General features: G+C 38.1%; 1 protein-coding gene across 9 annotated transcripts in view; it reads right to left on the bottom strand.

Moving 5' to 3' along the window:
- Window positions 1–25,552, bottom strand: part of ARHGAP12 (Rho GTPase activating protein 12) — a 74,040-nt gene that overhangs the window by 42,670 nt on the left and 5,818 nt on the right. For all 9 annotated transcript variants that reach the window (XM_040058668.2, XM_040058592.2, XM_040058601.2 and 6 more), the window contains one exon: window positions 24,424–25,175. In XM_040058668.2, coding sequence (XP_039914602.1) covers window positions 24,424–25,092 — 669 coding nt within the window. In that variant the 5' untranslated portion in view covers window positions 25,093–25,175. The remainder of the gene's footprint in view (window positions 1–24,423; window positions 25,176–25,552) is intronic.

Genomic DNA, 25,552 nt, shown 5'->3' on the forward strand with positions numbered 1-25,552 from the left:
AGAGCATAAACAATGCTTCTGTGAATGAAGACCACCCGACTGTCTCTTCAGGGATGAATCAACTCCCGGGGATGTTGGGGCAGTAATCTTGATGCCTCCTCTTTCACTAGCACTGTTTCTGCCTTGCTGTCCTAAGAGGCTGCAGGGCTGCACCTCCCACGCAAACCACCCTGCCATTAAACCACGGGGTTTGTCATTGAAATGAAACCACAGAACGCACAAACCTCCAGCTTCTTCCTCTCTTTTACGGAAGCGGCCGAAGTGGCACCACCAAACGCCCTGGCTGCTGCCGCGGGGGGCTGGTGGCTTGCACAACCCTCACCTCCTCCTGAAATTCCTCTTCTACACAAAGCAATAAGGCAGCTTCACTTTACAGCTACTTCTTTGTTTTAATTAAGACAGTTAACTACCATCATTAAAAGAACAGTACTCTGTATTAATAAGTGTTTTCCAAATAGCCTACAACATGGAATGCTTGGTATATTTTTGCTTTGGAATATTTTCTCAAGCTACACATAGGAATATGGCTCAGAGGCTGAGGTTTTCAACCATTTTACCACTATGAACAGCACAACTTCAGATGAAACTGCAGGACATGGATGTGCTCAGCCAATACTGGGAGCTCACAGCCAAAGTACTGCCACCTAACTCAGGCAGCATACAAGTAATGTTCAAAACAGTAACATGATATGAAAGTGTAAATGAGGGGTTTTCTTCTGAATGTTTAGTGCTTCCAAACTCAATATACCAATTTCTGGTTCACAAGACAGAACTTTTCTCCTGAGCAACTAACAAGACAACTAGCTGTCCTGCCAAGCCAGCCCTCCAGCTACTTTCATTCCCTCTTGTCTTCTCTTCAGACAGATTTTTGAACTGCAAAATTTTTGAAAGACATCCAGAAATTGCTGCTTTCAGTGAAGCATTAAGAAAATGCAAAGCCACCAAACTGACTACAACACGCAGCTTAGCTCATAAGTAGGTCTTTGCGGGATATGACTTTGTTATCAGGAACTATTTTTAATAACCTTGTAATGCACAAGGAAACTTCCTCACACCCTGAGCCACGCAATGAGGTATGTTGTTGTGTCTAGGATTTTGCTCAGTTCAAGAGCACTCAACCTTACCAAGGCTAATTCTGTCAAGAACATCTTATTTATTGATTAAAAAACCCAGCTTTTACAACGTTCAAAGTTTCCTGAAATTAACATTAGTGAATGTTCTATGCCAGTATCCCACACAGCAGGTCACAGTGGATGTCCCGGTAGAACTCCCGGGCACTGCACCACCTCCCCCTTCCCTTTCAGATTACCATTTTGTGAGTTCACAACTGAGTTCTGCAAAAAACTTGACTCATTTCAAGCCAAAAAGCAGATTAATTTAACTTTCATTTATCAAAGTCATTACTCACTGACAATATATTAACACGAATAAACAAAGCATTACCTAGACCAAAAGTTCCTGATCACTTCCTGGGGCACATGCCCAAAATCAAACATACACAGTTAAGGGAGATTTAAATATATGCTAAACACTAAACAGGACTTCCAGTGAGAACTTCCCTCCCTGAGGCCTTTTTTTTACACAATCAAACTCTGAATGCTCATAAACACGGAATTAAATCTTCCCAAAGAAACTCCTCGTCTTCTCACTGTCAGAATTGCAAGAACACATCCTTCAACATGCCCATACGTGCACATACTAAATGCCCTATACTCCAAACATTTCAGCATTCATTTGCTATTCGATATGGATTTCAGACTTTTTCATGTTGCTTTCTCCTGCTAAGAGCTCTCCTACTAAGAGAGAAGGACTCTTGCTGGAAAAGTGATGTAGGAAAATTAGAAAGCAGAAATACGTCTACAACACTGCAACATGAATGAAAATTGTGCAGCCCATTAGGCACTCTGGCAACTTCAAGAACATAAGGACCTCTCCCAGAGCTCAGTAATGCTCTGTATAATATTGTAGAAAGCTGCCACACTTAACCTCGGTCTCTTAGAAAAGTCTGCTTGCACTAGATCCTTGCTAATTGATAAGGAAGAGAGTTTCAGGCAGGCAGGACCAAGTTTCCAGGATCAACACACAACATTCTTCGAACAGAGACTGCACACACAGCATTTTCAGAACAGTTTTTATACTGGCACAGTAGGAAGCAGATATGGGCCTTTAAAAAAAACAAGCTGTTAATCATTCATGAATGTACAGTCAACATTTTTAACAAAGGCCACAGATATGCTATCAAGCCTCTGGAAACCTGAACTCAGTGCAATAGAAAGCAAACTGTACACATTTTGGTAATGAAAAGTACCTTGTGAAGCAGCATAGTATGCCAGCAACAAAAAGCCAGAAAACAAAGTTTACTTGTAACCTTTTTCCTCTTATAGAAATTAAATTCAAGACAAAAACTTCTAAAACACAACAATTGCTTAAAGAATGACTGCAATGCTAGCCTGCAAAACATGACCTACCACATATCAAATTGCTTTCACTGTGGTGCCTCTGTTTGCAGCCTCTCTTAATGCTATGAACCTGAATGTAAAAGCTTTCATTTCAGTAGCAGCATTCAGATTGCTCTAAGTAGCTGCTAAAAATAAAGAACCTTTAAAAAAATTTTTAAAAAAAGGAAAAGCAAATCTCAATACTCCTTATGAAGTTACAAACAACAGATTGTCCATACTCATGCAAAAGAGGAGAGCTTTATATTGAAGGAAAGCAAGGGAATACTGTCTCTGCAGCAGCAAGCTGAAGAAAGGAGAACAGGCAAATCCCACAGCATCCTGAGACTGGGAATGAAGCATCCCAGTTCCCCCAACAACTGAGCTTCTTGCCAAGGAATTCCCACTGTCCTTTTAGGAAGGCCTGGGACTTCAATACCAGCTTTATTCAACAGGAATGATACAAAAGAAATCTCAAAAACTCTACAGTTTCATTTTCATAAAGTGACAACTTCAACTGGAATAATTAGCTCATCTTTTCCTTCCTCTTTCTGCTTTTGGTTTATATTTTTACAGACATGTTCTGAACTCTGTTTTCTTTCTAACAGATGCAGGCATATTTACAATTTATACCCAAAAATGGTAAATGGAGATTTTTCAGTGAGTCCTCTACTACCTCAGAGGTGAATAGAATAAGCTAACTTAACAAGCCAGATTTAAATGGGAACTGAAACAATTTTTTATGCTCTAATCTTCACCAACATAGGCTAGATAGTTCATACTATAAGTCTAAGGAACATATAAAACAATGAGAGTAAATATTATAAGCATGTTAACAGCTGATTATAAATTTCAGACAAGCTGTAGTAATGCAAGTATTATTTAAGTGCACTGAAGTTCTTGTGCTCAGTTGATTCGCCATTATGAAGTGTTAAGAAAAAGAATGACATTGCAAAGCAATACAGAAATAAAATCATCCCATACAAATCACTCAAATATATCTGCCTAATAAAGGTCATTCAACTGTTAAAAGGGTCCCATTTAAAAATTAAGCAGATAGATTTAAAATAAACTTTTAATGGCTAGTCAGTAACTTGATTAGACTGGAAACAGTTAAATTAAGCATGATTTACCTTTGCTAATTTTATCTTTCAGGAAATTTTGTATTTTATTTACACTGAACTACACGCTGAGATATTACTTCTTCCTATTACTGGAGATATAGTTAAATTTATTATACATACTTCTATTAAGATTTTGCTTAATGAAACCAGATTATAAAACTGAGTCTTAGTACATAGGACATTGGGGTTGCCAGAATCTGCTTGTGTTACTTCAGCCATTAAAGTTCTCTTCTGTTTTAGCTCTCTCATAATAATAATAAATCCTACAGTTGATGAAAACATAAATCTTCATCTACTGCTACTGTAATCTACCAATATCTAGCTGCATAGCAAAAACTCAATACATTCCCTTCCCTGTGTAGCCCAAAAAAAATTACTTAAATTATTTTCATACTCATCAATCATTATGATTTATTTAATTGTACTGCAAAATCCTGCAGCACAGAAAGCTAAAGGTGGCTGCTTCAGCCACATTCACAGGCACTCAGGAACAGGAAGGGAAACTGGCTGCAGCAGCAGGACACAGCCTGGGACAGGAGGGAGCACTTGGCTGGGTCTAGGAGAGCCAGAGACTACTCCCAGATCACCCATCATAAATGACCAGTCAAAGAAAATTGATGGAAAACCATTTTTTCTCCTTCATACTCTGCAGATTTCCCATTCACATTCCTGCAGTTGGTCACTGCATGAGCAAACTATTACATATGAACGTAGGAAGTTTATAGCAATAAAAGAAAGTACAATGAAGGACTGCAACAGTGATGTCAAATATTTTAAAAAACGGAAATAAGTTCTTACAATGGGATCCTTTGTCAAACATGCACAAAGATGACAGTGTTTGCCACATTTGTACTTTGCCACTTGCACAATCTAGCTTCTCCCTTCCATAAAAAAGCTTTTGTCCATGGATATAGACAAAGCTGCTTTTCCTATAGCAGAAAATTTCAATACCATATAAAACACTTTACATCATACGTGCTTACGCAGCAAGCTTACCCCAGTTAGGAAAGAGGAGCCAAATATGACAATGTTCCAAGTCAGACAGTAAATTTCCTTCACTCCTTTTTCCCCCTGCTCACCAGATCAAATGCTGATACTTTCAACAAACATACTAAAGTTATCTGTAACCTAATTCAGAAATTTAGCCCACATCTTGAACAACCTGGATATGCCATACAGGAGGAGATTTACACTTTATTTTTCCTCCACTTTTAGGGAAGTTAATTTCAAGTTGTTTCTGCATTTTAGCTCAATTGCTGTCAATTCTTGAGCTCTGCGAAGCCCCCAGTACATCTGAGTGCAGATTTATGAATAATAAAGCTGTTGGGAATAATTTGTGATGTCTCTTAAAAATGTATTCTATAAAAACTAGAATAGTACACTAAGCAAACACAAGAAAAGCCTAGCTTGCTTTCTCCAGTGGAAAATTACCTTGTAATAGGCCAAGAGGTACTGCTTTTCAGATGGCAGGTATCACAAGAGCACAAGTCGTTCAGCTGTTTTAAAACTGTTACAGCAGAATAATCTCTTGAAGTTTCAGAAGTAGTGGAGAACTCCTCACTTATCAAAGCATTTACTGTTTTAACTGGTTTAATGTATAGCTGTACATCCCCTTTGCCTCAGAGAGGAGAGAGTATTCTTAAAGGCAGATTATTAAGATCTTCATGGAACACTTCTATGTTGTATCCATTACAGAAACACAGCAGGTCTAAGAAGTTAGCTCCTATGCAACTTTATTGTGGGTACAGTGTAGAATGGTATTATTCGAACTCATAATAGCCTAAAGGTCATGGAAAAGTTTCCACTACAGTCACTTCAAACTGAATAGCAATTTTTTCTACACTTTACATTTTCAAAAGTACAGATCCCATAGCCTTCAAGAGTACTTTTGAGGGTCCAGTGCTTACACAAAGCAGTGTAAAGCCAGGAACCCATGAAAAGCGCAGATGGGAAAGTAAACACTACCACTGATAAAATTCCCAAGTTACTGAGGTTGTAGTACTGAGCAAGCTCAAAAACCTAAAAGATAGCTTGAGAACCACTTGAATAAACAGAATGAAGTCTAAATACTACTACACAGGTTACCAAAACCCTATCTTTCAGTAGAGCAAAAACTGTAATATTCTCCTCTTAGAAAGAAAAGAAAAACCTCAGAACAATTAAGAATTTTTAAACTCTATATGTGTATAATAATTGTTCACTTTCACAATATATAGTTGGGGATTCTTAAAAAAAATAGAGAAAATAAAATTTGCCAGAGTTAGTTCTAAAACACATCAGTCATCAAATATGTGTTCTGTTAGAAAGGGTATTTCATTCCAAACACTTGACAAGAAAATGCAGAACTCCCACTCAGTTTACAGCTGCTGTCCTTTTACTCTGCTGCAAAAGCAGATTTCACTTGTGTGAAACTCTGCTTCACCAAACGTTGCTTGAGGCAGCAAATCCAGTAAGTCTTTGTTATGGTAGTATTTCTTTGTTAGGTGTTAGAATAACTTCAAAATATCTTCTTGATCTTATGAACTACAACACTTAGAAGTTTTTAATAACATATGCAGCTGCAGAACATCACCAGCATTCAAACAGTACAAGCAAAGCTGATGTCTGAGCACACTTACTGGAAATACCTTATGGGATTAATTAGGGTGGCAAACCCCAGTGAAGAACAGAGTTAACTGGCGTAGGAAGCAAAGTATCAAATCAGATACTAAAATGGCATCTCTTGCTTTGCCTTACTAATATATTAACACTAATACATTCTAATTAATCAGTAATACATTCTGCTGTGTAACTGGTAGGCTCCAGTCACTTAGCCCTGTTACCCTCCACATCTGCCTCTCTAAGCATTCCCTGAGTTTATTACCTGCAATTACCATTCACAGGCTACTACACCTCTCATGTGCCCCAAAGCTCCAGAGGGCAATTGCCTTGATTAAACTGCCCACTTGGGAATCAACTTCAGCCAATGTAGCTGTAAGTATTCACATGGACTTTGATAAACATTGTAGTAAAATCTTGGGAAACAAATTTCAAAAGTGCTCAATGTATAAACAAGAACACCTGAAAAAGCATGTTCTAGGGATCATGACTGGCTAAATAATTTCAAAATATATGATTTGAAGAACCACATTTTAGATACTGTCATGCTAACTCATACCTTTACAAACCAAAACACAAATTATACACCCAAAGTCTAGAAAAATTATGATAAAATCTGTTAATCAAGTAATGTATTCATACTCTAATACAAAACAAACTTGGATTAGGGAAATAAGAATCTCAGAATGTTCTTAAGTCTGTACACACAAAGTCCATGTTTCTACCTTCAGGCAATTTTTTTTAAGAGCTATCCTTTCCAACACATCAGAATGTCTACTATAAGAAAAAACCAAAACAACTTTTTTTCACTTTTTCCTTTTGAAAAAACTGGTTTGCTAATCTTAGGAGAAAGGCAAGCCAAGAGAAAAGTAACTTGTGTAAGTAACTTTAAGTAAGTTAGTTACCCTAACTACCCATGCACACAAGAAAAGAATTTCCTTTGTGCAGAAAGGCAGAAGCCACAATGACACTTCTGCTGATACAGAAATTCAGCAAATGCTGAATTCAGTTCATGTAACCAAATCAATACAGCATATAGTTCAATGGACTCAGGCAACAATTCAAAGTTTAGAAAACAAGAAAAGACACAAATTTATTTGTTTCAGAAAAGCAAAGATTAATGATACATTTTTAAGACCTAGCTATGCTGGTCTATCTACTGGCCACCAGCTACCAAAAGGAGCAAGCCCATCTCCCTCACCATCTGCAGCCCTGGTGCTGATGGGACCCTGTAGCAAAGGGATGGAAAAAAACCAGAATGGCAATAAATTAACCACCTTGAGTCTTCAAAACCTAAACAAACAAAACCCCCACAAACAAATAAAAACCCCTCCCATATTTAGACTCCCTAGGTGTTTGCAGGTCACTGCAAGGTCAGCCAGAGACACCTCTGCAGTGTCTGACTAAGGTGACAGGAGAGCAGGACCTTCTCTTTCAGAACCTCTCTGCTAGTCCTTAAGGAGGTTTAGCCACCTAATTAAATTACGAAGGTGGCTGAGAGAAGGAATTATCCTCAAGTATTTAAAACACAATCAGGTATAGAAACAATAATAAGTAAAGAACTTTCTATTTTTCCCAGGGACAGGTTAAAAAAAAAAAAAAAAAAAAAAAACCAAACAAAAAACACGGGGCTAGATTGAAGGGAGAGAAAAAAGTTACTTGGGTATGGAACAAACAAGGAATTAAATTTTGCAACAGCCTGTTCAGGAAAATAGGGAACTTTCTTTGAAAGATTAAGTGCAGTTTAGTCCACCACCTTCAATAGCATTTTTGGTATCCTTGCTTCTGTCCCTATGCAGTGTGAAAGAACCACAGTGGGGCTGTTCTTTACTTTCCTTCCTTTCACAAGGCTTTGCAAACAAGGCTACATTACAAATCCATAAGCCTCATCCTGAAAAGTAGCACATTCATGTCTGAAATTTGAAGCAAATGAAGAAGCTATTAAAAGTATATAGTAAGAAGCTGATTTATTGTACAAGTATACACAACTGAAATATCTGGTTTAAGTCCTTATTTTTTCTTAAGAAAAGTCAGCAGCCTACAAGAAAGGGCAATACAGTACCATGGTGATCAGAGCATTAAAAAACTGCAACAGAGACCTCATGCCATCAAAGAAGGAAATAAGTACCCCAAGTAGCTCAGGCAAAGAATAATAAATATTTTTCAGATGAATAAGGAACAGCTCTTCCTGTCACCTCAGAGTACAGAACACAGCAGTATGATGAAATATAGGAGTGAAAAGAGAAAGATACTTTGTTTACTACCTTAAGTCCCACACTTGGAATGAAAAAACTGAATTCTGAAGGACATGTTTTTTGTCAGCATTTTGAGAAAAAAACTCTTAACATTAAATCTAACACATGCAATACTTTACATATGGAGTATAAAATAAAACAAAACCTTTTCCTCACAGCATCTTGAAAAATTAAAAAAAAAATTACTAATACAAATTTTTAGTAGAAAAACCTAGGTCAGGAATGTTGGGATCATCTTAAATCAATTTAAGCAAGGAAAGATGCTATTATTTTCCTCTCCTCTGCAAACCACCAGGGTATCTCAATACCTAAAGTAAGTTAAAACCCAGAAGTGTTATAAAATCACACCAGTAAGGAAAGAGGACATTTTCTCTCCCCTCCCCCTGCACACCTTCCCCAAATAGAAAAATTTAAGGACAATTTTCTTCAACCTGTAGCAAAACTGACAAGGATAAAACAAGAGGCTGTCACTGGGTGTAGTCATCCTTCCAATTTCAGACATTCCCACAAATCTGAGGGATGAGTTATGGACAATTAAACTTTTCAGATTTCAGGGAAAAAAACCAGGGACATATCCCCATTTCCAGTTCACTGGGGTGGTTAACCCCCGAAAATTAGTAACACGCAAAACAAACCAGACAAGAAAATACACACAGTGTTGTACTTTGGGGGATTAATACTTTTTTTTTTTTCAGAACAAGCAAGTTCAACAATGCACAAACCTACTCCTGCGTCCAGAGATGATCAAAAAGGTAGTAAAATCATCTCTACACTAACAAGCTTTCAGCACAGAATTTAAGTCACCCAAGGCAATATCCTGAAATGTGCCAAACAATGGGAATCCTTGTGCTTCAACCGCTCTTCTCCCCTGACTGTGAATTATCAACTTCACCATCCTCAGAACTGCAGCTATTAAGTCAATTCCCGGGTACAATCTGCAAAAACAACCCCAAAATGTGATGAGCTGGCAAACCACACATGTTTAATTAGACTGGTTTTACTGGGACCTGTGGCCATTTCCCCCTGGTTCGCTTTCACAGCTGCAGCACTGACAGGAAACTTAAAGTCATTTTTCTTCCCTGAGAAGTTGCAAATAAGTAAATGATGAAACAAGCTGCATTTTGTAATACAAAACAGAGGTTCTGCAAACTAAATGAATTGGGGTTTGGGGCTTTTGCTTAACTTCTTTATGCTTCTGAGTAAATGCAGTGCAATCTAAAATCCAGTATTCATCTATTCAGAAGCAGTTAATTGTAATTTTTACAGTGCAAATATAACTTCTACATGGCCATGAGGATAAAAAAAAATCCGTCGATTGTATGCTACAGAAACCAAGAGAGAACCACAAAACAGCATCAATGCATAGTGCCTACAGCTTGTCTATTCTATCTTACCTAAAACAACTGGTGAAGGGACTAAGGCAGTGTGTCACATGGTCTAGAAACTTACTTTAAAAAAGGGGAAAGAAGGAGTGTATGCCACAATATTCAAAGAATAATAATGAATGGACACATTAACAATTCCCCCAGAAGCTCAGCACAGCTATCCACCCTCCAAAGCCAAAACTAAATCTGAGTATATTTCCTCTTCCAACAACAGTGCTTAAACATAATCCAGTTACACGTTTCACACAGAAAGTTATTGCATGATGTCCATTGGTATGTGTTGCAAAACAGGTGTCAGAACATGTTCCAATGGTCCCTTATGTTCTACATGGACTGCTGAGCAGTTAAAAGGCTTGGTACTATCTATTCCACATAAAATGCTGTTTGCTGTAGATGCCAACTGTGTAAGTAACAGGACACACACACAAAAAGGTCTTACTCTAGTTTTCTGCGTGGATTCCATTCACTCAGACAAGTATGAACATCTACTGTAGTTAAATGTTTAACAGAAATCCCCCTGCTTGTTTGCAGGTCCTTCTCAAACAAAGTTTGTGGATGAAAAGACCTCTCATGAAGAGCTGAAACAAAGGTATGTCCTGCCAGAAAGGAGGAGGTGTGTATGGGGGGGGGGGTCAAGTATTTTGATATTTGAAGTAGACTCCATCTCCCAAAGCCTGCTGTCACAGCTATACCAATCCAGAGAGGGTCTGCTAAAGATGCACTGATCATGAAGATTGCATCTGGTCGTCCCAGGGATGGCACTGCATTCCAAGTAGAGCCATTCTGACCATGAGCAGCGCTGCTGACTTAAGACCATAAAAACCTTGTTTGAATTCTGGGCTCCAGGAATGAGATAAGATTCTCAGAAGTAAGAGAAATGACTGAGAGCAGCTGTAAGTGAACCAGACCCTGCAATAAAAATAGGAAGCAGAGTTCTTTGTCATATCCCTACCCATCATGCAGACTGCCTGGGCTGACTGTCTGGTACCACAATGGGGAGTGGGAAAACACAATGACCTTTGTCACCTCTCCATTATTATAAGGCAAATTCCAGCTTACTAAAAGTAAAATAAACTGACATAACTGAATTCCTTCTGCCATGCAGAATTCTACCATTTTTCATGGCTGACAAGAAAAAATGAAAATAATCCCAAGCCCTAGGTATCAGAGATTCATTCCAATTTATCAGTAAAATAAAGGAGTTATTAAACCTTAAAAAAAACAAAAAAAAAAAACAAAAACAAAAAAAAAACCTTCCCCTAAACAAAACACAGGGAGGAAAAAAGAAACTGTCAGATTCAGCTATCTGGCACTAATCCTCTCCGAAACTTCCTCCTGATGATCCAAATGAAAGAGGCTACACTCGCACACACGCCATGCACTGTGTGCCCTGGACAGCAAAGCACGTTCCAAAATACCGGGGAATAAATTAATTTTTAAAACCCAAAATAATTTCTATGATTTTTTTTTTCACTGAAGAAGGATTTACAAAGATCTTCTGACAACTGCAAAAACATTACTAAATTTAGAGGGTATGTTTAAATGGACTAATAATACACAGATGCTTTGGTTGGCAGGAATCTATTTTGTAAAATAACATCATTTTAAATTCTAATGTGAAAGCTTTCATGTAAGAAGAGCTGCATTAGAAAAGACACAAATAAATTACCAGCACGAAGTACACAAGAATATGTACTGGTAGTCCTGTTATACAGTGTGAGGGAGTTCTGAAAAGGCTGTCAAATTTCATTAAGAGGAACGTTATGCTTACTCAAAATTACTAAAACATTCCAGGCTTTTTTGACTGTCCTGTGCAATAAAGCAAACCTATTAGCAGTACATTATAGCTGAGATGGCAAGAATTTGCTAACGGTTTCATGCTGATTAAGCAACAGGCAGTAAGCGGTGCCCTGCGCCCGCCACAGCGAGCAATGCCCTCCCCCGTGCTGCTGAATTATAATTCCATGCTCAGCACTCAGAGGATCAGCTGGAGCCACCAGCCTTTAGAGAACATTCTCATTGAAACTACAAGTATAACAAAGTATGGCAGCACTATCTGCCAAGTTGTGGGGTGGGAAAATGCTTTAAAGGACATGTGTGTGTGCTTGAGTATATAGTAATGCTCAGCACATGAAGCTGTTCTTGCAAGCTGACAGAAAGCTGGTGTTCACCTGCAGAAAACACAAACAGAATGGAAGCTGAACTTCCTGGGAGTCTCCAAGAGAAAAGTTAATTAATAATTAATGTATTTAGAATTACTGGATACACAAATACTTCACCCTTGATTTCTGTGTTGTTTTCCAGAGAGATTTGCATTGAACTCATATAAAAAGGTGAATTATGCAACTGCAGGCATTGTAGGAGCTCTGGGTTCCAGGTCCCATGAGGGTCTGTAGAGTAACAGCGCTGAAAGCCAATCAGTCCACTGCCCAGAGAGCCTTCTGCAACGCTGCTGGCAGTGTCAGGGCTTATTCTGATTGATGACTTAAGATTTTGCTGTTCAGCCACATCCAGTACAAGAGCTATATAAAAGATATAAAGCTTATTGGGAAAATCTAAGTGCCTGAATAGGCTTTAGGCTAACATTACTCCAAATGCTTTTGTCTCCACAAGAGCAGTCATTGAGTATGGAGGGTGATTAGCTGTATCTCCTAAATAACACTCACTGGAAGCGCTAGAGCTGTGCATTTCAGATTGCCACTGAAATGGGGGATTAGAGGACGGGCAAACAATCTGGCACAGCAACAGTACAGCAATCATAACAAAACCTCCAGTGAAGCTTCAAGATGAGCCTTGCAGCCATAAATCCCCTCAGAGGAATGCAGGGAGATGTTAAACTGCTAAACTCTGCTAAGAATACATACTTTCCATTTTAGCATATAGATTTACCTATTTTGAGCAGAAACTGAAGTTTTATGCTCCCTTTTGCCATGGCAGTACCGAGCTTTGGGCCATACTGGCCGGCATACCATGACAAAATGCACCTAATAGCTGCACGAAGTTACAAGTATCAATTGTTTTAAAAGTCACTTGTCATAAATCATGCCTTTATTGATATTCTCGGCATAATGCATAAATATGAGAAGATTCTTCAATATGAAGAAGATTCATACCAAGAAGCTGTTTGATATGGTTTTGATGGCTTTTCATAGGCTTCTTTCTCCACGTAAACCTTCCCTCAATAAAGACTGAAGCTTAGAGATTATACAAAAGCAATTTTCCCCACTCTATTCAAAATTTTTAACATATTCAAACAATTTCAGCTAACAAGTGATTTTAATTTAACCATTTAAAAAATCAGAACATCATGCTCCCACTTACTCATTTATTATTAAAATAGATAATCTAAAATTTCGTTCTTTTAAAAATCAAAGTTCATTTTCACCTGGCAGATTTCAAACAACGGTTAACACATCAGACTTTCCTGTCTTTAAAACCCACTAGTTCCTGTATTAGAATAGCCATTATCAAATCTGTATTCAGATCCAGTATCCTCTCACACGTTTACTGCGTAACACTGAATATAATTAGTGGGTTCTATGACAGACAGCAAGACTTTTTTACAAGGTGCAAGACAAAGTCACTGTATAAGGACATGGAGAAGAGATTACAATTCCATTTTCAAATAAGTCTTTGGTATTTTAGGACACTGCATTTCTTTGGAATCCTCCCTGTCTCCCAGTATATTGGAATGGGACATTCACTGGCCTGCCTGAAACAAACAACGCAAAAAAAGCAATAGATGGGAAAAATACTTAACATTAAAATGAATCTTCTTCTAGTTTTCCCACTACTTTGCATGTGTTTTGCATTTAAAACTCCTCTGACAAGGAGAAATACCTCTGATTTTGGCACTTATGGAAATGAAGTTGACAGCTCCACTAGAGAAGTATTTTTAAATTAAATTCCCATTATAAGTTGGGCTTTTAACAGGCTCATTATATGTTGTCACCTCCAGTATACACAAGTACTCAGCTGTTTAGTTTGTATGTTGAAGTTTCTAATAAAACCATTAAAATCCCACATATATTGGCATCTGTCACTTATACTGGAGGGGAGAGAGATATAAAGAATTAAGACAAAATGTCACAAGGCCTTCTAAATTCCCAGGACACTGCCCTTATTCTCAAGACAATGTACGTGCTACAGCACACAAGCAAATCTGAAGTTTTGTTAGGGCTGCTTGAACCCCCTCAATCTCATGTATTTTAATGACTCAGGACAAAGAACACCTCCTATTACATCACGTATAACATTTCTTTCTGGTAATGAAGGATAAAGTAGAAAGCCAAGTCTCATGCCAGAGAAGATATACAGAGAACATTAGGTCAAGACTTCAGTTTAAAATTTTTCCTTAAAAGACATAATAGGATGAGCAAAGTAAGTTGTTATCAGCATATTTATATGAGGTGTTTCAGATTTTGAGCAAAGCAGGAATATTTCCCTCAGCAGCTGTTTAAGACCACACAAAAAGAAGCTTGTACATAATTATGCCGTAGTGCATCTAAGATATTTTTAATTTTCAACTTTTAACTGAGCTAGAACAGGCTATGATCCCTCCAGTTTTAACACTGGGAGTCTGTTTTGCCAAAGTACACAGAATAGCAGGAAGAACATTTTTTTAAATATATCTAACCCACTGTGTCTTACTTAAAGAAATCAGAGATTTTTTTAAGCTGCTGAAGCCAAGTACACAATTGTACAGACTTTTCTCAAAATCCCAGAGATACTCAGCAATAGACTATATGTACTGCTTACAGCCGAATTAAGCAAAGCAATAAAATTCTCATGGGAATCTCAACCAGGTTGCATCTTTTTTTCTCTCTACAACTACTGAAAATAGAAGTATTTGTTCTTTGACTGTATTTCTTAGTCTGTTTCTCTCTATTTGCAGACAGTTTGTTGGCACCCAGTGTAAGGACAAAGAGCATGAAACACTCAGCCATGCATTTCTGCAGTTTTTCTTCCCCTTTATTTTCCTTACACTAGCAAGAATCTTTCGTTTTCAATAGCAGCTATTTCTGCAAATGGGTATCTAGAAAAAGAAGTATACCTTTATCACTGAATTTTGTGTTTCAACATGAAAATGTCAAAGTAAATCTGCAACTACCGCTTTACTTCAATGAATATTAAACCAGTGATTTTTGTTTCAGATGGCAGTAAAGAAGATACAAACAGACTCAGCGTTTGTGGAATTTTATTTACTTTACAATTCTGAGGCACTCAAGCAGATCCAACCATACCAAGGACAACACAGAAGGCTGGCTCAGTGCTCAAATCACCATTTAACATAATACTTCGAGAGGCAAAGCTGCAGTTTATGGACAGACAGTAATGATGAGAGAGCAGGATAAGCACACAGAATTCCTGAGACCATCTCTGGGCACAGAATTTAAATCCAGCCCTTCAAGCTACTTTCCTCAGAAAATTGATGGCAAAGAAAGAATGTGCTAAGATGGTACTACACTGACAATGTTCACTTCAACTGCTCCAATAAACAGCATACCAAAGACCTGCAGCAGCTGGAAAGAGCTGTTTTACAGCCCTCACAAATGCTGTACAGGGAATATCATCACACCTTAAGTCTGGACACAATCTGCTGATGCTTTAAAGATTTACAAAACAAGAAAAGAAGAAATAGAGAGTTTAGAGCTAGTCAGCACAGCACTTGGAATTTGGATTTTTTTCTGGTTTTCTATAAAAGAAAAAAACAAAACAAAAAACAAACAAACAAACAAAACCCCAGAGGTCCAAGTACCTATCCAACTTTTGCTCAACTGATAGTTACAGTAGCAACCTTATGAACTAGCAAAAAGCAAAAATGGATGCAATACAGTTTTTACATATATAATTAAGTGGAAAAATAAACAAAACTTTACTTCTAAGTTTACACCTTGGTGGATCACAACCCACAACCTTGTGAAACACCGAGACCGGTCTCTCCTTGAGACTAAAGCATGGAAGAATAAAAAGGCTCTCAAGTTTAACTCCCCTCGCCCTGCGTGTCTCCTCAGGCAGTCACCCTTCAGGCTGGCAAAGGCAAGAAGAAAGAAAGCCAGTGAAGCTGAAGGCTGTAGTTTTCACGGAGCAGGCTGCAGTGAGTGACTGATGAGGAGCTGCCAGGGGCACAGGCGAGCAGATGAGCTCAGGGAATGGAGGAGAGATGAGCAGAGGGACAGAGGGACAGAGCTGTGTGACCACCGGCAGCGCCACGGCTGCTTCTCAGGCTCCTGCTCCCTGCCTAAGGCAAGGCAGCCACAGAGCCTGGCTGTGAAAAGCTCTCCTGGGAGGAAGCACTGCAGTCCTCTGGCATAGCTCGTGGGCACCAGCACCATGGGGTAACACATATTACAGCAGGAAAAGCACAGAGCCTCAGGGAAGCATGAAAATGCCATTACAAGTTAGAGTGCAGCACCCGGGAGGGATGAACACAACGAAGTCACAGCCAGAACAAACGGCCTTATCTGGATGACAGAAAAAAGATGTACTGATGAGTACATCTCATCAAGTTGTGAGGAAGCTTAAAGTTACTAGTCACACTATATGAGGTGCAAATCAAGATCAAAGTGCTATCGAGAAACAGAACAGCTGTCCCTGTTATTTTATATCTCATATATACAGAGAACATAGTTTTATACATATATACCCACACACATACATAGTCCCCTGTGCCTAAAGCACAATGCAGTTATGCATGACAGACATCTATTAACTTTTCCAGTTGGATGCAGATATCCAAGAATTGATATGGACAGTTCCAAGCATGTTGATAAATCTTCTGTGGTAGGGGCTGGGGGAAGGAGGGAAGCACCTTTATTCAATTTCAACAGGAAAAGCAGTAAGTCCAAATCACTCAAGAATCTCATTTACTGTTAAAACACTTTACTCAGGATAAAGCTTCTTCTAAATACTTAAAAGACAAACAGTAGTTATGTGCAACACTAACGTTTTGGTTGTAGCTTGAATCATTTCCAAACAATATCCCGGTGATCTTTCAAGCTCTCTAGAAAATAAATGCGCATGCAACTTTATTAGAAACGTTGAACAACCAGTTGAGAGTCCAGAAAGTTTGTTAACTGTATTTTTGTTTTTATCGGACATCTTATTACAGTATTGCATAAGCACACTTGTTGCCTGAGTGCCATCGCATCAGTGACGGTAAAAAGGCAAGCGTGTCCTCAGTCCCTCAGACCTGCTGACTTTGCACCAGACTGTGACTATTCAGGCTGCCATAAAGGAGTCACTTACAGGCTATTGACACACACCACAACACTGCCTAGGCCAGCACCACCACCTCCCTGCACCACTGGAAAGAAATATTTGTCGAGCCAGGTGGTGATAGAGCAGCAAAGTGATTCAGCTGCACGACAATCCACAAAAGCAAAAGGTGGTAACTGTGTACACCACGCACCAGCAAAAAGCAGACGTAAAACTCTGCTCTTCAGCACTGCATTTTAACAAAATACAGGGAAGTTATTTAATTTAACTAGATGGTCTGAAGATCATCCAGCAGCCTTAGGTAAACCATTTTAAAAGGGAATAATTAATATGATGTTATTTAAATTCAAAATGTAATACGTAATTTCAGATTTAAAATAGGAGTCCCAGTTTCTAATCATGATTTTGATTATAAGCAGAAGGTGAAGCCAGATAATTTAGCATCAAAATTCAACATAAGCAATAACCTAAATTCATTCAGATAGCTCCTGAACTTCTAGCTTTCATTAACAAAACTTATGAGATGGAAAACCAGAATGAATTAAAATACAGACTCCAAGCATCTATGCCAGTCTTCACAGCACCACTGTACACAAGATCCAAATCTCTGTCGGAGTTTACAAACACAGGGCAAACTATCAAAAGATGTGGGGAAAATATACCAAAATTAAGGTTTTTTACTTCTCAACAATCCCTCAGACATTTCAGTAACAAATAGCCAGGAGTCTTCTGCATGCAACATTAAATGTGCACCTGCCCAAACATAAGATTTTCACAAAGCCTTCATAGAATTGTTCCATGTTTCTGCTTGTGTTTTTCACCTCTTCTGCACTGTTTTCAGCACTATTACCTCCTTCTCAAGATAAGAGAGGCTGGCAACTGCACATTATTTAGAATACGGAAACACCGTGAAATCTGCATTCTGCATTTTTGTTTGCACCATTTCCTACTACTGACATCGTCTATACTTGTTTGAATGCCTCTCTGCACTCACCTAGCACTTTCATATCTACCAGAACAGAACTGTAATCTACTAGAAATCTACTGTCTTTCCCAAGAACTAGGTCAGAAGTCCTTTTAAGACAGGCTAAATTGATACAAGTAGTCTAACAGTATGTTGGTCCAGTTACTCACGATCACAGAAGTCATTTGAAAATCCTCAGTTCTTACTATCCTGAAAGACTGTTTTGTCCAAAAGTATTGTCCTTAGCTTTAGAACAAACTCCACATAAAGGCAAAACCCATTTGTCTCTATCATTTTTAAATCAAACGTACCTGGCAAGACACGTCAGAGACATATCAGCTGTTTGGGTACTAGATATGCACAGATTTTGCTTTCTTTTTTTTTAAGCACAAATGTCTACTATTCCAGAGAGCTGCCTAAAAAAAAGGAAAAAAGTGTTTTGTATTTTATTCTACAGAGTCATACATTCCCTGATGTTTTGTCACACTGCTGTGAAACAAATGATACTTTCTTTAGGATTCTACAGAATAACAGCACCTTTGTTCTATAGGCAAGCGCTGCAATATTAAACAACTGCCTAGATCGTAACCAGGTAAAGACATAGCAAAAGCAATTGTTTGTACCCAGAGTTATGGGAGAGAACAAGGTATGATCAAATATTCTCAAAACAGTCTCAAGCAGAGTTTTACCTGTTACAGTCTTTCCTGTGTCTGGTGATTCCTTACTTCAAATGACAGAAGCACTGCCAACAAAAAAGCAAGTCCCCAGTATCTCCAGCTGCTTACAACTTAGGCAGCAGTGAGACAAAACCCATTCCTTTTCCTAGGGCTGCTCTCCTGTGTAAGTATTTACTCCATCACTCCTAAAGATTCTCTCATCACTCTGCTGAGGCTGGCACTTGGCATGAATTCAAAAGAAAAGGCAGGTGGGACAGCATGCACCAAAACTCACACATCACACACTAGAAATTACAGTTTTCTAGATAAAAACAGAAAAATCAATTCCATGTTATGACTATTATTCTTTAAGTAGTGCAGCTTGAGCTTCATTTGAGCTAGGAAGTAAATCAGGATAAAAGGCACAGGTTTATTCATTTAAATCAGCACCTTTGAAGTTTCATTTCATCATTTCTGCATGAAATTAGGGTAAATAGGGGTGCAAGAGTCAAAAGACTGTGTTGGCACTTGGAGAATTCTAACAGTGCACTAGATATTTGTTTCACTTATGAAAGCACAACACAAAGCTGCATGTACCAAGCAGACCTGTAGCTTACTCAGCTGAGCACTCCAACACCAGTATTGGAACAAGCCAGTCAGCTAAAACCAGCCTGTCTCAGAGGTCATGATTTTCTGACAACTGCCTCACAGACAACGCTCATGCCTGCTGTTCATTTTTTTAAGAAAGGTCAATCTGATTTGCAGCAGGGGTGTTCAGAGCAACACAGGGATATGGGCTGGAGGCAGCACTAGTGACACACAAGAGCTGCTCATTTTAGGGCACCTAAATCCAGAATTACTCACCTGGACCGAGAGGGAGAACTATGTGTAACCTGACTTACATATTAAAACTACAGAGACTGAGCTGATCACAAACAACACCACTGTAAAGTGAAACTACCCAGACATGTTGACACAGTGTAGGGGAAAAAACCAAAAAAAACCTACATACACAAAACCAGCCAGGAAAACTATTTCTTAATATTATCTGTCCAGAACCTTTGAGTTATTAATGTAATTCAGCAAACATTTCAGGCTGTTTACAAAGTTCTAGCAGCAGCTACTGAAATTACAGAAAAAATATATTAATGCTTTGTAAAGCTCCTTAAATTATAAAGCTTCTAGTTCCTTGTCATTGTAAGTTATTCTTCACCTCATTATAATGTGCATATTTCAGCATTTAACATCATTTGAGTAACAAATGCTGGTTTTAAGAAGTTAAGAGATTAAAGGATGGTACTTAAAACGTAATTCAAACTATTACATTATACATATCACCACGAATCTGCAAACATGTTCAGCTTTATTAAGAAAAAATTCTTGCATACTTCTTTCATACTATCAAATTACTCATCTCTTGGACAAAGGAATGAAATTAAAAAAAAAAAAAAAAAACCAAAAAAAAAAAAAAACAAACACCACAAAAAACCATGAAATTTCTTATTGTAGAAGCAAACTGATTCTGTGCTCCACAAAACAATGATAGCCATTTATTTCAGAGGTTTAATGTTTGACCAGCAAGGCAGTCTAACACTAATGATTTGCCACCAGTCTTTCAACTAAGTGACAAAATCAAGAATGCCAAGATCTCCAGAAGATGTAGTCTGACATCCACAGAAACACAAAATATTTTGTTTTCCTGACTAAAAAGTTACAGCAATTCCAAAGAAATAGCAAAGGCAAGACAGAAAGAGCTATTTAAGATCCTTATTACTCAGAATTAAAGCAAAACAGCCATCCTAGTGGTAATCCCCTTTAGTGCTTCACAGTTTATGCAATAGTCAATTACTAAAGAGGATGAAAGACAGAACAATCTTTGCAAATAGGTCACTGTCTATATTTATAATGATTAAAACCAACCTGCTGCTAAAAGTAACTTTTAATAAGCATAAAAAGTAACATTAAGATAGTGCCGTGTACTTACTCTTAAATACATTCTGTGCCTCCTATGACAAAAGAGGAGGTAACATACATCAGAAACAAAGTTATTTCCCATAGGTCCTGCATTAGCATTGCCAAAAGCAGATTTTAATTTCTGTCTGTAATGACTTTATTCCAAAGTACCATCCTCAAAGATAACACATAAACATTCCTGGCATGATCTCTGGACTTGCCCAACTCTCTCCCTGTCTGCACACCTTCTCTCTCAAAAAACTGTTAGGAAAGTAAGCATTACCCAGGGTGCTTTTTAAAGACCACTTTTAATGTCTTCTTTTGCTTCAGCTTTCCTGCCTGTTTAGGCATGTCTCAACATGTAAGTCCTTTTTTATCTTTTTTTTTTTAACTTCAGAACAATTACTCAGGTCTCTGCTTCTACTGCATACTGCTCAGACATCCTATCTGCTTCTTTTGAGTACTGTCCATATCTGTCAAAGAATCACTCTTTCAGAACTTTCCTTCTTCCCCACATCCCTGAGGAGTATTTTTGCCCTTTCCTTGATGTTCCTTTCAGGACGTCACACCTGACACCATTTTCCTAAAATTTTACTGAACTTCATTGATTCTCACAGCTTTGAGTGCCACCATTGTCTCAGTGATTCTTACACCCAGCTGTGCATTCACTTAAACCATTTCATTCAGTTCCAATTCGACCTGCAGTTACTGTCAACACCAGAGATTTAAATCTGGTTAAATTGAAGCTTGTTTCCTCTCAAGCCCTACTTCCTCTAATTACCTCCAGCCTTCCTACAGTTCAAGCCCATAAACTAACATATGGTTCTTACAATGCCTTATCCACCAGAGTGGCAACCAACAGCTGTAATTTCTTTCCATAAAATGTCAAGAATATTCATTATCCAGTCCTGATGTTTCTCTTGACCAGACCCTTTGCCACATCTTCATCAGCAGATACTTATGCTGACACTGCCACATCTCTGTCCCTCACTTCACATATTCCATCTGCTAAAAAAATCCTTCCTTTATGCACTACTTTGGAGGCTCTGGATCTTCCAGTATTTCCACAGCCAGCAAGCCTGTGACTTCAAGACAGCACAGTTGCAGAACATGCACTTCATTACTGGAAAGGAGGAGGAGGATAGTCTTCAAGGAATAATGTAACCACTTCTTAAAAACATTTCACAAGAGAAGCATTCCACTGTATCTCACATTTGTACTCAAGGACAGTGAAAACACACTGAAGGTCAGGCTAAAGCTGAATGCTTTCACCTCAACACCACCAAAAAATTTCTTACATGAAGGTATTAAGGTAATTCTAGCTTCTAACCTTACAACCTTAAAAGAAAACACCTGTAGCTTAGAGTTTATTATAATGCAGACTGCATAAAACTGAACGCCACAGCAGGCAGGGGAGGGAGAAGCAGTCAGTCTTGTGAAGTAAAATCCTGTTTGTGCGTGAAAGCCAGGAACTTGATGTTCTCACTACAGACTAAGAGCAATAAAAACAGCTTTCTGAGCCATTAATTTCTGCACAGCTGATTTCTACTAAACAATGCTCATTATTGAAAGAATTCTAAAAAAACTGCCAAGCTGTTCCAGTGAGAAGGCTGGCACTCTGAACATCTAGACTGAGCTAACGGTGACAAGAGTTCTACCGCTGCTTTAATCCCCACGGCTACTAAATGTCAAACATTTTCATTATATTTAAAGAGCTTGTGATTACACACGATGAGATTAAGTTACAAAATAAGGCAAACTGCAAGGCACAGCGAGCACTCACACTCTTGTTGCCCAAGATTCTGGTAATGGTGAGCTCTTCAGTAACATCAAACTGCCAAGCCTTTTCCACAGGCAAAATGTGGCATTTTTAGCATTTGTTACTCCTAAACACCGAAACCCTCTTCAGACCTCCCATAACACAGTGTCCACAATACATGCATTGCTGCCCTGCTCAAATACAAATTTATAAATCAGATGTAGCATTGAATAAAGTATAGTGGGGAGCGGGGGAGAGCAGAGAATGGTGAAAAGATTAAGTGTCACTGCATCAAGAGGCACAAAGTCCATGGAAACTGAGCTGCAGGCCATATATTTATTATTGACAAAAGACACCCATGTAATATTAATTCCATCTGCTTTAGAGAAGGAAATGCATCAAATTATAGTCAACACAGAAGAAGGAACTGTCCTGCCATGTAATATAAATTTTAATGTGGTAAACTATTTAAAGTAGGATAGCTAAACATTCCTCGGTATTTTCACAATTTGTTTGGCAACTGATTAATATGGCAGTAACGTGCCAACATACACTTCTAAAATAAATATCTAGTAATCACTTCATCATGCCAAGTTCAAAGTGGTTCATATCAACTACACTGAGCTAGGACAGTGTTGTAAAGAAAGTGCAAGAAAGCTCATGGATTCTCACACTTAATAAGAAAGACATCACTGAAGAAAGAAATTAAATTCAGTAATCCTATTATTTCCATATTATTTGGGGGAGGGGTGATGAAGTTAAAACTAACATAATATATACAAATATTAGAGACATAATGTCTCGTAACTATAGAAACTCTGAATATCAAGAATGAGGCCAAGTATTGAAAAGCTGCTGACTCTGAGTATTTCAATAAATACATATACACACTGTTAAAGACTTTGTCATTCACCAAATCCATCTTGTATCTTTAATATCTTCCCATGCTGACTCGTTCCTAAGCAGCTTTATCTTCATTATTTCTTATTAGCAAAGTACTGATTCACAGTTCTCAACAGTAAAACTTTTCATATCTAAAGTTAGCATCAAGTTCGATTTGAGATCCTCAGGTACTCTGAACACATGCTGGCAAGTGGGATTTACTGTAACCGTTTTTTTCCAAGCAAAAACAGCTTCACGCTACATATCAAGTTCAAGAGTAGGGAGCTTCTAACAAAATTTAAAATAATTTAACATGTCCCTACAGAAAGATGGGGGAGGCAAGTGTGAGGTGAGGGAATTATCTACATACACACATTTATAAATATGTAACTATGTGTATGCACACATACATCACTGGTTTAAGAGCAAACCTGGATTACAATAGACTAATTAACTTGGTTACCCGTACCAGAAGTGACCTGATTAAGTCAGAGTTCTAATCTTTTGATGGGGGTGGGGGATGCCCATTAAAAAAAAAAAAAAAAAAAAAAAAGTGAGAAAAACTGCTTTACCGAGGACAGGCTGAAGTAGGAGTACATCATTCCTGAGATTCTTCCATACTAATTAACAAACTCACATGTTTTGAGTTTTAATCCAGAGTAAAGTTGTGAGAAGCAGAAGTGTCAGGGCTGACTCATTAAAACAGTCTACAAATATAGTTATCAAGCCAGGAACTAAACTCTATGTAAACCTTAAGTGCAATTAAACCCACTAACACATTAATTTACAGTGCTTATACAATCTATTACACACTTAGAGAAAACTGACAGTAACTAGCACTATTATTTCACACAAGTCAAGTCGTGAGGAGTTACAGCAGTAGGCTCTTTTCCTCTGACAGAAAATATAACCCAAATTCAGTGTCGTATTAAACCAATCTTAATATGGAAACACTATTGTTCTTTAACTTTAGATCACAGAATAATGCAAATGGAATCAATTCCCATAGCACAGCAATTCTGCAAGGACTAAACACACCAACTGTTTCAATTTCTGTAACAATTTCATGCTGAGAGAAGACATTTTTATTTGAACAATTGGAATTTTTTGGGAATAAGTCTCAAAACAGCAGCAGACAATTATGGCAACAACAAAAGAAAACAAACCAGAAATGGGAGCCATTTTTTAGCCTACCTGCACTTGTTCTGTGGAACTACTACTGAGTTCATCTCCGGACTCCGAATCTTGGTGAATTTTTTCTGAGCCTTCTCCTGCTGAATCACAAGATTGTTCATGCAAAAAGCTGGTCTTCTCTATTTCCAAGAACTCTGGGCATGGGAAATGGCCCATGGAAATGGTTCTAAACTGATTGGAAACCTTGGGAGATTGCATCTCATTGTTAAGTTTTCCATTGTTCTGGGTAAGGTCCAGACTCAAACCAAAAGTTTGACAGGTGCTATTGTTCGGTCCCAGGTTTTGATTGGCATCTCGAACTAAGCAAGACACTTGAACTGGAGAAGATTTTCCAAAACTAGAAAGCTCTGGTGACTTATTCACATTTTCTGTTGATCTCTGTAATCCATGGGTCAACTTCAAGGTGTTGTTTGGCAGCATGCTTGCCTGCTTCACAGGTGGCATCAGTGCTTTCCGGGGTATTTCCTTCACATACTGTGCTGGCACATAAAAGGGTTTGGAATTTTCATCTCTTTTGACTTGCCACCAATCATCATTAGTCTTTTTCACTAAGATGTATTTCTCCCCTTGCTTGATTACAATTTTCTTATCCTTGGCCTCATACTCATAGTCGTACTCCACTTGAATGTAAAATTGTCCTGGAAGCATCTTCCCACCCTTATCAGCCATTTCTATCTGAAAAGATTTCACCTTTTCAGACAAAAGGTAAGCGACATTCTGTTTCAGTGTTATTTTCCTGTTAATGTTCAGAGCTGTAGGGGAAAAAAAAGTATATGTAATGAAGTGGCTGTTTAACAGAACTTGGAGAAAAATAATTTTTATTAAAAAAAATCTTGCCTATACAATTCGTGTCAACCTTAGACTAATTGACGGGAAAATGCAGTATTTTCAGATATTTTTCTCAGTGTTGAAATAGAAAATCTGTAGAAAATTTAGGTCATCAGTTTAACTGTCCTATTCACACAAGCCTCCTGCTATCAAGTGGCTCATTAGCTTAACTAATTAATTAGTTATTGTTTCTATTACTGAATAACATTGATTGATCATTGGAGATTTGGTGAGGGGCCTGATCTGAGTCAAACTCTTGCTTACATATAGGTTTAATTTCTTAGTGAAACTCTGTTATTGC

Source organism: Hirundo rustica, chromosome 1 (genome assembly GCF_015227805.2).
Source record: "Hirundo rustica isolate bHirRus1 chromosome 1, bHirRus1.pri.v3, whole genome shotgun sequence".
NCBI lineage: Eukaryota > Metazoa > Chordata > Aves > Passeriformes > Hirundinidae > Hirundo > Hirundo rustica.